This window comes from Pseudopipra pipra, chromosome 13, assembly GCF_036250125.1.
Source record: "Pseudopipra pipra isolate bDixPip1 chromosome 13, bDixPip1.hap1, whole genome shotgun sequence".
Classification (NCBI taxonomy): domain Eukaryota; kingdom Metazoa; phylum Chordata; class Aves; order Passeriformes; family Pipridae; genus Pseudopipra; species Pseudopipra pipra.
This window is the reverse complement of record NC_087561.1, coordinates 20,763,596-20,776,356: the sequence shown is the minus strand read 5'-3', so window position 1 is coordinate 20,776,356 and position 12,761 is coordinate 20,763,596. Positions and strand designations below refer to the sequence as shown.

Below are 12,761 nucleotides of genomic sequence, written 5' to 3'. Positions count from 1 at the left end.
CCTCTGGTTATCCCTCTGCCTTCCCACAGCTCCTCCAGGCACTTAGTCTGTTCTGTTTCTAATCCTTCCCCGTGTCTGAGATTGTTGCTCTGCATCTGAGGCTGTGAGTTGTGCTCATCCTTTGGAATCTCTGCCTTCCTAGGGCTGTGGGTGACTCCTGCCTGACCTTGCCCCGGGGCTCAGCTGGGCCTCTTTCCTGTGGGGGTTGCTGGGGGAGCTCTCTGGGTGTGGGACCGTGTGAGCCATCTTCCCACGAGGGTCTTGCAGCCCCCAGATCTGGCAGGGTGTGCAGTGGGGATTCGTTCACCTGGTGTCTTTAGGACACTGAGGATTTCGGGAAGAATCTGCACTGCTGCCAGCACCCAGATCCTCCAGCTCTGATACAGGACCTGCAGCAGGATTCCCAAGAGGTGGAAGGAGCTTGTTCCCTTGCAGCTTCCACAGAGCAATCCTTCCATGCAGAGAGGGCTTTGGGTGTCATCAGAGAGGCCACAATGACCCAAAAGGGTGATAACTGAGTCCCTTTTGCAGTACAGGAGAGATGGAAACCCGAGAGGACGGAAGGCTGGAAGGCTGAGACTGAAGAAGCAGGTGGACATTTGCACTGTCGTCTTTCTTTTTTTTTTGTTCTCTATCCTCAATTTTTATGGTTTCATCACTGTGGCAGAATAAAACAGGATCATTATTATTGCTTACTTTTCCAACAGAAGGGATTTCTCAGGGAAGCAGGGATGCCAGTGATGCTTGGCTCCCATGAGGACAACAGAGCTGCTTCCAGGGTTTCTCTCAAGATGAGCCCTGGGGATTTTTAGGGCCAGCATGGGGGGACCAGAGTGGCCAGGAGGCTCTGGGGCTGCTTCCAGCACCAACTCCTTTCACTCACCATCACCCATCCCATGGAGGGCTCAGAGGTGGGAGGGTGGGGAGGTTTTTCCCCAACCCTTCCACCCCATCAGGAAATTACCCCTCTAGACCTCCTGGTTTGGAAGGAACTGGGAATTACTCACCAGAGGAAAATTCCTGGAAAAGGCATTGCTTGGAGCAGTGGAAATCTTTTCCTTCTGCTCTGTCTTTCTAAAGGAATAAATAAAAATAGTAGAAAATCTGCAAATAACCTCAGGCCTCACCGTAGTTTGGGAATTTTTAATACCAAATGTAGCACATTTAATAAGATGTCTGAAAATCACATTCTTTTAAGCTGAAAAACACATGGCCTGAACTGGGGAGTAAAATCTCGGAGTGTTTAACTAGGACAGCTCAGACAAGCAGATCATGCTTAGATGACTTCAGGAATGAAAACTGGCTTGTCACAGTCAGGACAAATTTAATAAAATATTTAAACAATTTTCAACACCGCTGTGATGTTACAGAAAACCAGGATAATATCCAAGAGGAGAAGAATTGCTTTGGAAAGATTAAAGGATGTAATGACTGAATGGCCTAAATCAGCCATACGCATTTCTGCCATGGTGAACCACTTTGATGCCCAGAGAAGCTGTGGCTGCCCCATCCCTGGAAGGGTTCAAGGCCAGGGTGGGTGGGGCAACCTGGTCTAGTAGACCCTCCCATGGCAAGGGGTGGAGCTGGATGAGCTTTAAGGTCCCTCCCAACCCAAACCATTCTGGGATTCACTGGTTCTGGTGAGTGTTGGGGGAATGGGGGAGGGACCAGCCCAGATGCAAACAGCTGCCTTGGGTAGCTGAATGCTGCTGGCACCCTCTGCCCATTGTACCCACTGAGGCAGCAGGTAGTGCAGAGCTGGCTGTGGAAGCAGGTGGCATTAAAATGTCCTCCTCAGGCTGTTGGATGTCCTGTGAGACCCACTGCCACGTGGCAGGAGTTATCCTACCCATGGGGCTGGGAAGGGATGCTGTGGTGCTCCCACAGCCATGTGCCTCACGTGTGCCTTCTGACAGCCAGAGGAGTTGGGGTCCAGAGGGTGAGCTGCCACGTGTCGTGTCTCTCCATGGCCTGGAGGTGGGTGTCAGGATCTATGCCAAGATATCTTGGTTGGCAATGAAGGATGCAGGAGAGAGACCATCCAAATGCAGCTCTGTGTGCCCTTTCACAGGAATGAAGGGAACCAGCCTCTGCTGGATGTGTATTTGGTGAAGTGTGGAAGCTGAGCTTGCCTTTCGGCAGCTCCTGGTTTTCCCCTCCAGCTCCCAGGACAAGCCCAGAAGCTGCAGAAATGTTCTGTACTTTGACAGGCTTCTTCCTTGTGCTGACTTACTGACAGACCCGCACTCTTGTGGTGATGTAGGAGAAGGTCTGGTCACCCTGTAACAGGGAGGGTGTCAACTCCCTTGTTCCTGTCCTTTTTCTCATCTTATCCAGGAAAACAGCCCAGCGTGGCTTGCCAGGGAACAGCTTGTTCCGTGGGAGACACACTTGCGCGGCCGAGCTCCAGCAGCAGAGGTTCTCCACCACTGCCAGCCATTCCTCTTCTCCCTGCGGTGAGGAGGACGGCCCATGCCAAGGACTTGCAGGTGTCTGGGCTCTTACGGGGTTTTGCCTGAAGGGATGTTTTCGGAAGCAAAGCCCTTGTTGCTGTTAAGTAGTGCAGGGACAGAAGCAAACAGGGAACGTGCACCCTGGAGCTGCATCAGGCAGCCAGACGCAAACCTTGCCAAAACAATGCTCAGACTGGGTCTGCAACTAATCAGCGGCCTTGGAGAAATGACAGCATTAAACTAGTTCATGTGATTTTTTTCCCCCTTGGAACTGTGCAGGACAGCTTTTATTTACAGGAGAACTAGCAGCGCTCCTCACCCCAATCCTCAGGTTGTCTGTAGGAGCAGGAGCATTTGGTCACATTCCTGCGGACCGGAGGCTGAAAAGTGAGGCATCAGGAGGAGGTGAGTGGGACCCTGGGTTGCTCCCGTCGGCAGGCAGCAAATTTTACCTGCAGCCATTTCTGTCCCTGTCGTTTCTTTAGTTAAGATGTACCTGAGGAAGGCAGGAGCTCTGTGTTTGTGTCAGGAGAAGCTGAGGTCTCCCCTGTGGTTGAGGATCTGCTTTGGTTGTGTCTCTGTGGTGTGTGAGGTAGTGCCACGGGGATGGGGGGGTGCTGGGAACGATCCCAGACCTGGTAGCAGCATGGCTGTGTGGAGCTCTGGCCATGTGCCCTTTCCAGAGGGATGAGTGATGCTGGGGATGGTCCTGGACCTGGCGGCAGTGTGACAGTGCAGAGCTCTGGCCCTGTGCCCTGTCCAGAGGGCTGAGCTCCAGGAATGTGCTGAGCTTCAGACAGACGTGTCTGTGCAGCTGGACCCTCGTGCTGTCCTCTTTAGTGGACAAGAACTGTCACCAGCAACGGGAGGAGCAGGACCCTGGCAGAGCTGCTGCATGGTGGTGCCTCAGTGGTGATGTGTAACTCTCCTTGCGAGCGGTGCCAGTACTGTTCCCATACTCCCTCCCATCCTGCCAAAATCCAGAGCCTATCCAAGCGGCGGGAGGAGAGGAATTTCCTGAGGAGGATAAACAAACTGTTCTCATTGCTGTGAGGGTAGCTTTCCCACTCCCCGACCCAGCAGCCCCGCACCACTGAGGTACCATTAGTGCCATGGACTAGGGACAGGGCAGCAGAACACCTGGGCAGAGCTCGGGAAGAGGCCCTGGCCACTTCTCTTGCTTCCTCTGGTCCCTTGGCGTATCCAAGGGAAGGACTGGCTCCTGCCATCACATCTTCGTCATTAACTCTATGACTCTGGCATCAGATCTCCTGCCCTAACAAAGCAATTTGCTGCTGGTGCTCTGCAGTTGCCCTGTGGCTTGGGTGACCATTTGTGTGTACGTGCACTGGGGTCCCCTCACGTCACATCCAGTCAATGGCTTGTGTCAATGAGGCACCCAGAGCATGTGATGGCTCGTGGTGAGGGTACGAGGTGGGACCTGGGACATGTGGACCGCACTGGGGTCTGCTCTTGAGTCCCCCTCCACTGCAGGGCAGGGGATGGGGGCAGCAGGCTGGGAAGCAGGAGCAGTGTCTGCAGCAGTGACACTTTGGGGTCACTATCCCCAGGTCCCTGCAGCCCCATGCCCACCGCAGGGACACACCTGCTCTGGTACAGGCTCAGCAGATTTCTGCCTAGTTTCCTCTGCTCATTAGGCTGGTTTGGGGATCATCCAGTAATTCAGTGCTGGAGCTGCTGGGAACGTGGTGTCCCTGGGGAGTGGGGGTATGAGTGACACCCAGCTGGCACAAGGGGGCTGCATGGCAGACCCGGGGTGTGCTCTTAGCCCATGTGGTGGGATAGACAAGGGGTTTGCTCCCCAAAACCGGGAGGGTTCAGGCAATGCTGGTCGGCTCAGCCCAAGAGAAGATGCTCCAGAAGAGCCGACAAGACACAAATCCAGGATGTGCTGATTAGGCAGCGGCACATGCAAGGGCTGCAAATCACACAGTCAGCTCACCCTGTTTATTCGGGGTTTTCTGCTTTTATTTTTCTCTCCTCAATTTAAATTCCCAAGGAGACACTAGACACAGTAAGTGCTGATGCAGCCCGCACTGGAATGCTGCGTGGAGGAGCACGGATCCCATCCACCTGCCTCTGCCCCCAGTCCCTGCTCAGCCCAGCCCAGCTGCTCCTCCGGGTTCCTGACAGTTCCTTCTTTTCTTTCATCTAGTTACAAATTGAAGCATGGCCGCTGAAACGGTGGATTTGCCACACTGAGAGCAGGATCCAGCCCCAGGTCTTGCCAGGCTGAGATAACCCTGTGCTTGCTGTGCGTGGGGTGAAGGGGACAGGCTGGGGATGCCCAGGACCCCAGGCTGAGCACTGGGGACATTGCTATAGCACCGTTTGCCAGGGTAGCACAGGTGACTCCCAGCACAGGGCTCATGCTGGCTGTGGCAGGGAGCCCTGGCTGTGGCACACCCGTCCCCATGTCACCTACATCCCTAGCCCCGCTCCCCCTGGGGAACTTCCCTCCAGATCTGTTTCCCAAGCAAAGGTGAGCATAGAAAGAGCCAGTCAGGATTTAAACCTGACACATCATCAGGGATTAAACCTAATGAACAGATTTGGAGCAGCTCTCAATTGCTCTGACTGAGTGGGAGACACGGGGGGATGTCACTGCACCCTCAGGTACATCCTTGTGTGTTGATCGAGTGCATCCCCTCACTCCCCATCCCCTCCATGCCGAGGGGTCACTGCCAGCACCCCTTTGCTTGACTCAGACTCTGGCTCTGGACTCTTCAGCACCATCAGAGTCACCACCAGTCCTGTGCCACTGTGAGTTGCTCGGTTTCTAGGTCAGCTCTGCCAGTGGGGCGATAGCAGCCAGCAGCCCCGAACACTGGCAGAGATTTCAGCTCTTACTCAGCCTGTTTGGCTCCAAAGCGACTTAAAATGCATTACTGTCACACATGGCAGCTCAGTCCTGTCTCTCTGTCACTTGTCCCACTGTCTGGGGACATTCTCCTTAGCAAAGCCCGGCAGCTGACTGGCTTTGCATATTTTTCCCTGAAGATTTTTTTTTCTTGGTGCTGGGAATTGATTCTAAACATAGAATTGTGGAATCACAGAATGGTTTGTGTTGGAAGGAACCTTGAAGCTCATGTTGTTCCAACCCCCTGCCATGGGCAGGGACACCTTCCACTATCCCAGGTTGCTCCAAGCCCTGTCCAGTCTGACCTTGGACGCTTCCAGGGAGGGGGCAGCCACAGCTTCTCTGGGCAACCTGTGCCAGGGCCTCCCCACCCTCACAACCAAGAATTTCTTCCATATATCTAATCTAAATTTCCCCTCTTTCAGTTTGAATCACTTTAGAGGGATGTGCCACTGCCAGGGTTGGTCGTGGGTAGTGCCACGTTCAGCCCTCTGTCCAGCCTGTGGGAAGAGGATGTGGGAGTGGGAGCATCTACTGGCACAGGAGCATTACCAGGCTCTGGACCTGCTGGGGGACCTCTGAGAAGAGTCTCATCTGTGTGGTGCCACCACGGAGAGGAGCCTGGTCGGGGCTATGCGTTGCTGCCAGCACCCAGGATTTCCCTGGAAGTGTTCCAGGCCAGGTTGGATGGGGCTTGGAGCAACGTGGTCTAGTGGAAGGTGTCCCTGCCCATGGCAGGGGTTGAATGAGATGAGCTTTAAGGCCCCTTCAAACCCAAACCATTCTAGGATTCTGTGATTTGTTAGCATGGAGGCAGCTGTCAGTGGAGGGGATGATTCTGTACCAACACCACCATCACTGTCCTGCTCCAAAATCCCTTCAGAGCAGATGGGGCTGGACTGACCCTGGTGGGAGCTACCTGCATCTCACCCTGTCCCACTGCTGCTTCCCAGGAAAGCCACCCCAACATTTCTGAAATGAACCACATCGGTGCCCTCATCCCCACAGAGCCAGCAAGTGCCTGGGGCAGGAGTTTAGTGCAAAGCAGCATTTTGGCCAGGAACAGGGACATGGGTGGAGGTTCCCAGGGCTCCAGTGTCATTGCAACTACAGGATGCAACCAACAACTTTGTGGTTTTGAAATAAGAGCAGCTCCCTTAGGAGCTCTGTGGCAGACTCCGGATGCCCTGAGCAATGTCCTGGTGACATTTGGCTTCCTTGTGCTGCTCCAAATGGGTCAGAGGACACCCAGCAGCAATCCTGCTCTGTGCCAGGACCTGGCAGCACATCCTCAGCCTGAAGGGCCTAACTGTGCATCCTCAGCCTGGCAGCAATCCCAGCCAGCCTCTGCAGGTGCCCGTCCCCTGCCCCATCCAGGTGAGACTGGTGAATGGTGGTGGCATCTGGGGACCAGTTTTCCTGCCACTTTGGCACGTGGAGGGCATGCACGTGGGTTTGTGGATGCACACATGATTTGTGTTTATGGTGTGCAGGGGGATCAGGGCAAGGATCTGTCTCCATTATTGGAAGTGATTATAGATAAATAGGGGCAATGAGAAAAGCCTTGGAAGTAACACTCTCCAGTTTTGGCTGTCTTTCCGTGTGAAGATACATGTGGAAATCTGTCTGTGATAAGGTGGAGCCAAAGGAAACCCTCCATGCTGCCATGTCAGACTGAGCCCCTCACCCCTCAGAGCACTGCTGAGGGACAGCAGCACTGACCACAGCCCCTCAACTCCCATCCGTAGGGCTTCCCTAGCTCCATGGAGCTCCAGGTACCCCTGTCCTGCTCCCAAGGATTCCTGCTGGTGGAGGAGCCCTGAGACTCCCATGGCCTGAACCTCTGGGCACTCAGACACCCTCATACAATGGGTCTGTGTGACATATAGGGACCCTGTCCCTGCCCCCCTGCCTGGGGCTCAGAGCCTGCTCTGCTCTGTTTCCCAGATGGTTAAAGCCACAAGGCTGATAGTGTTTCCCAGTGCTGGTGGATGGGTTTCCAGACTGGTGGATGGGCTGGTGACCAGCCGTGGAATGCAGCTCTGGCCAGGTGCAGGCAAGATCATGTTTGACGAAGCACAGGGACCAGGAGAACACCATGTATTTATAGTTCCTGAAGCTGTCTTGAGCCCCCAGCCTTAATACCTTCTTCAAACAGAGAAATCCGTGTTTAGTCCAACTGCTTGTTGGGTATTTGGAGAAAAAAGAAAACAGAGTCGTTGCCCATCATACCCATTGCTGAACAAATACGAACGTCAGTGCTCACAGGTCCGTGCTGTGTGATTCTGCTCCTCTGGCTGGGTGTGAATGGATTTACTGTGCATCTGGTCACTGGCAGGTAAAGGAGTGCAGCTGCTGAGCTGCTCTGTTGGAGCTCCAGGAGGGTTTGATCCTGCAGATCTTTGACACTCGGGGTGGGTGTCTGTCCCACAGTGCCTGTGTCCGGGCAATCCCCTCTCTGGTCCCATTGTCTCTGGGTGACTTGGCCCCTTGGCCCCATGGAGCAACAGTGACTCCTGCTCAAAGGCATGGTGGTGCTCCCCTTTTTGTCAATTTTTCTCACTTATCTCCCCAGTTGTAGAGAAATCACCTATTTCAGGCCAGAAGGTGGAGGTTTGGGGAAATGACGAGTGTTTTATAAAGCAATTAAAGCCCAACCCCTGTAATTGCTGTAATTTATATACACCTACAAAATAACCAGCTGGTGTGATCCAGGCTTTGAGCCCATTTTATTTGTTTCAGCACATTGAACAGATGGAAACATTCCATCTGTGTTTTCCTAGAATATAGAGGGGTTGGCAGTGAGGGTCTGTGGGTGTGGAGAAGGGCTGGGGAGCAGCAAGGGAGGGTTGTGGGAGCAGTGAGGAGCTGGAGGAGCAGCAAGGGGCTGTGCAACCATTGCTGACACCAGTAAAGCACCACTGACTGCCTCAGCATCACCACAGCGGACATGTGATGAAGGGATCGGTGCTCAGGCACAGGACTTGTGTGTGTTTATGGATGGGAGGAGTGATGCCATCCCCTAGAAAACTCGGGAAGCTGCAAATGGGGTTTGGGCTCGTGTGCTTCAAAGCTGTACCCCCAGCCCCCCCACCTTCCATCACACCCTGGAACATTAAAGCAGGTTGGTGCGAGTTCAAAGCTGGGACCTCAGCGCAGCCAAAGTGGTGATGAGGGAAGTAATTAGCAAGTGAAATGTTCAATGCTGTAGTGAAATGATGTTATGATATTGGGCTGTGAGGAGGGGAGGGTGGGAGCAGCTGGTTTTTCCATTATCCATACAGCCCTGCTCTGCGAATCCTTCCTGCATAACGAAGGCTCCTTGGGTTTTATTCCATTTCTCCAGCCTGTTCCTGTGTTCTGCCTCACCCGCCCTTGGCTGGCAATTTGCAGGGTTGCAAACGAGCTTGGAGTATTTTAGGAGCCAGTGGTTTTTCAGGAATGAGTGCTCTGCCTGTGCTCTGTGCCTGTGATTCAAGTTCTCCTGGCTCAGTAGCCCCCAATTACCCATGTGTGCGGAGGGGGGCCGTGTTTATGGGTCTGCTGGAGTTGGATCAAAGCCTTGGACTGCAGTTCCTACCCAAGGATGAATGAACCACCTCAGGGATCTTCTTCCAGCCCCAGAGTTTAAAATATTAATAGGATATCATTTCCCAACAAGCACTGCAACAGGTAGCGAGCGCTCTGTTATAAAACATTCCTGTTAGCGGAGCACGTGGAACCGGCAATGCCGCGTCCCTGGAACTGACACCCACAAACTGTGCGTCCCCCACGTGGCCATGGGTATCAGTGTCCCCTTAAATGGGCTCTTTCTCCGTGCTCCACTGGATCCCCTTCTGCTCCTGGAGTATTGCAGCCTGCGGGCACTAGAGCAGGCCCCGGGGATCCCTGTGCCGCTGGGGTTGTGATCTGCTGGCAGAGATCTGCTGGCCGTGATCCACTGCCCGTAATCTGCTGGCCCAGATCCACTGGATGAGATCCACTGGTGGGGATCTGCTGGCCAAGATCTGCTTACCGTGGTCCACTGGCTGAGATCCACTGGTTGTGATCCACTGGCCAGGATACACTGACTGAAATCTGCTGACTGTGATCTTCTGGTTGAGATCTACTCCAGCAAGCAAAGGGCAGCATGGCTGGGGACTGAGAGGACAGTGAGGGCAGCTCAGCTCTCTTGACCTGTGCCCACACTGCTCTGGCTGAGGTGGTTGGTAGATGAGATGTCTCTCTCCCGTGGCTCATCAGGCTCTTGTACGTCTCCCTCACCCTGTGCAGGACAAAACTGATGATGAAATAAGCCAAAATTTTCTCTCCAGAGAGCAGACACCCCACACTGTCCCCACAAGCTGGTGACAGCACAGAGCTGAGTTGGGTGGCTCCCCCATGGCCCAACCCACCAGAGAGGGCAGGAGCTGCCGAGGAACCCCAGAGCCTTTTCCCAAAGTTATTCCAGTGTTGCTCCCTCAGGCAGTGGTGGGTGATGGAGGGTCCTGGTTGCTGGCAGGGGACTGGGGACATTCCAGCTTTGCTGATCTCTATGTTTTTCCTCTTTCTCCCATTTCTGGACCTGCAGCAAACCCTGGAGACGAATCTCACCAACCTGGTTAAACGCAACAGCGAACTGGAAAACCAGATGGCCAAGCTGATACAGATCTGCCAGCAAGTGGAGGTGGGTGAGGACCAGTGGGGGGCTGGGGGAGGTGCCCGGGGCATCTCCCTGCTCTAGGGATGGGATGCATGGATCACCTCAGAGTCCTTTCCTAGGGACTACCCTGGGAACAGAGATGAGCGTGGGGGGAAGCATTGCTGAGGTCTCAGGGGAGCTGAATTGCTTGGGGGAGTTTAGTCCCAAACAATTGAAGATGCAAGGATCGTTCCCAGGGTCTGTAGGGTCTGAAGGAGCATGGCATGACTGGGAGCCACTGGGAAGAGACATGGGCTGCTGGGCTGGCTCCACGCAGGAGGACCTGCCAGCTTCTCTGTACTGGGGGCAGCAGGTGTTTTTGGTGGAAGCCTGGTGAAACTGAGCATGGAAACCAGGCTCAGCTGGGTGACACCGAGCCTGTAACAGGGCTCATGAACTGGGTGACACCAAGCATGGAAGCAGGGCTCATCAATAGCCTGGGTGACACTAATCCTGCCAGCAGGGCATGCAGCTGTTCCTTGAACCACCACCTTCCCATAGGATAAAATCCTAGGCTGCCGCCGGGATTGCTGCTGTGGATTCAGGGGGAATCTGCCAGTGCCTGAGTGAACACAACAGCTGTTTGCTTCATCCTTGGGCACCCCGGCCTTCCCCACACCTCCCCTTAGCCACCCCCTGAGCCCAGCAGCCAGCGGGATGTGAGGATGCTGCAGCAGCATGTTGGAATGCTGTGGTGGGATGCAGGGATGCTGCAGTGGTGTGCAGGGATGCTGCAGTGGTGTGCAGGGATGCTGTGACAGTATGCAGGGATGCTGCAGTGGGATGCTATGACAGGATGCAAGGATGCTTTGGTGGGACGTGGGGATGCTGCGGCTGGATGCAAGGATGCGGATGGATGTGGGCATGCTGCAGCAGGATGAGGGATGCTGCATGTGCTGGCTGGAACTGCTTGCCCTCAGCGAAGCACCTGGAATGGATTTGTCCATGGAGCTGCAGCTTGTCCTTCACCACCTGCCTCTCGGAGCAGCTGGAGCTCTGGCGCTGGGAAGGTGCTTCCAAACCCCTGTGGTTCCTACAGGCAGCGTCAGCGCTTTGTTCTTTGCTCCCTCAATAATGTCCTGATGATCTGGCAAGAGGAAATGAGAGTAGAAGCCCTTTCTGTGAGTGCCAGCAAGGCCGAGTGTGCCGCCAGCAGCTGGCAGCCACTGTCAGAGTGTGCGAGGAGGAGGAGGAGGAGGGGGTTGAGATGCTCTGAACTTCCAGCCAAAATAAGGAGAGAAAAGTCCCACTTGGCTCTGCAGCACTGCTGGCCTTCCGCACTGATGCTCCATGTCACTCACATTGTCTTGTTTCTCTCTGCCCATGCATCACTCTGCAGTAGGAATGGCTTTGTCGGAGCTGTCTCTCCTGGGCTCCCTCTTCCCCAGGGCTCAGAGGGCTTGGAGTGAGTCTGGGAAAACAGACAGCAAAAGGCTGGCTGGCAGGGAGAGAAGGAGCCAGGACGTCCTTGCAGAACCGTGTTGACAGTCACCAGCCCTTGCTGCTCTAATGGCCCACACTTTAGCTCTGAGAACCCACTAGGGATGGAGCAAGGATGTGGCTGGATGTCCTTCCAAACCTCCTCCTTTGAATCCAGCTCCAATATCTTAATGACCTGACCTATGATAAACTGAAATCCATTTGGTGTTTCTGTCTGATCCAGGGAGTCTCAGACCTCTAAGCTGTCATTTTTGGCAGAGTTTGGGAGTTTTCAGCTTTGTCAGACGCTCTGCTTAAAATAACAGTTCAAACAACATGCACGTGCACCATGGGGTGGTGGCCTCTGTGCCACGGCAGCCGCAGGGCTGACCTCGGTGTGAGCTCGTGGTGTCTCTGGAGTACAGTTGCTACACGGCCAAAAAACTCTCGAGGGTTTTGGAGGTGGGATGGGGTTCTCTGCTCCATCCCTGAGCTGCCAAGGCATGAAAGAGGAGGTTTGCCTGTGCCTGAGTCATACTGTGGGCTGAGATGCTATTCCTCATCCCCATGAGCTGCAGGATGAGCTCTTCTCAGGGCTGAGTTTATTCCAGGGCTGTGTTGTCCCTAGCACATTCCCCCTCAGGATTGAGAAGAATGAAGTATTTTTTCTCTCCTTTCTTACACCTAAAAGCCTCCCCCATGCCCAGTGCTCCTATACCCATAGCACTTACCAAGTCTTCATCCCAAGTCCAGCATTTACCTGGGAACTGATTCATCCCTACAGAGTGGTTTGGCCAGTGTCCAGATGTGCTTGAGCCAGGGGTTTGCCAGCAAAGCAGTGCTGGTCTGCAGTACACCCACCATGCTCTGCTGGCCCTTTGGGAGGACTCCAGCCTTAAAAATGCTCCTTTTGGGGCAGAAGGCAACTGGGAAAGGGACTGTGTGGCCTCTGCGACTTCACCTGCCTTCAGCCTCCCAGAGCATGAGCATGCCTGAGGGCAGATTTCTTGCCCTGGACAGGTTTTCACATTTTTGCTATGGATGGGTACAGATTTATGTTGTCCTGTAGCCATCCTGGAAGGGGAGTGCTCCAGGCCTGAGCCCTGGGACCACTGTTGGTCAGCAGCTGGTTAGGGGGATGGACCTAGGGCCGACCTGAGGTGCTCCAACCTTCCCTCCTATCCTTTGGCCCAACATCTCCTTCCCTCCCTTTGCCATGCACAGACCTTACTTCATCTTCCCTTACCTTCATGTGAACCAGAACCTGAATGAGAGTGGGAGTCAAGAGTTTGTGCTCCTGGGAAGCTGGGGTGACAGCCATCTCCAT

At 54.3% G+C, this 12,761-nt stretch overlaps 1 protein-coding gene across 2 annotated transcripts in view; it reads left to right on the top strand.

Annotated features, from left to right (window-relative positions):
• Positions 1-12,761, top strand: part of MID2 (midline 2) — a 74,021-nt gene that overhangs the window by 44,729 nt on the left and 16,531 nt on the right. For both annotated transcript variants that reach the window (XM_064670372.1, XM_064670373.1), the window contains one exon: positions 9,905-10,000. In XM_064670372.1, coding sequence (XP_064526442.1) covers positions 9,905-10,000 — 96 coding nt within the window. The remainder of the gene's footprint in view (positions 1-9,904; positions 10,001-12,761) is intronic.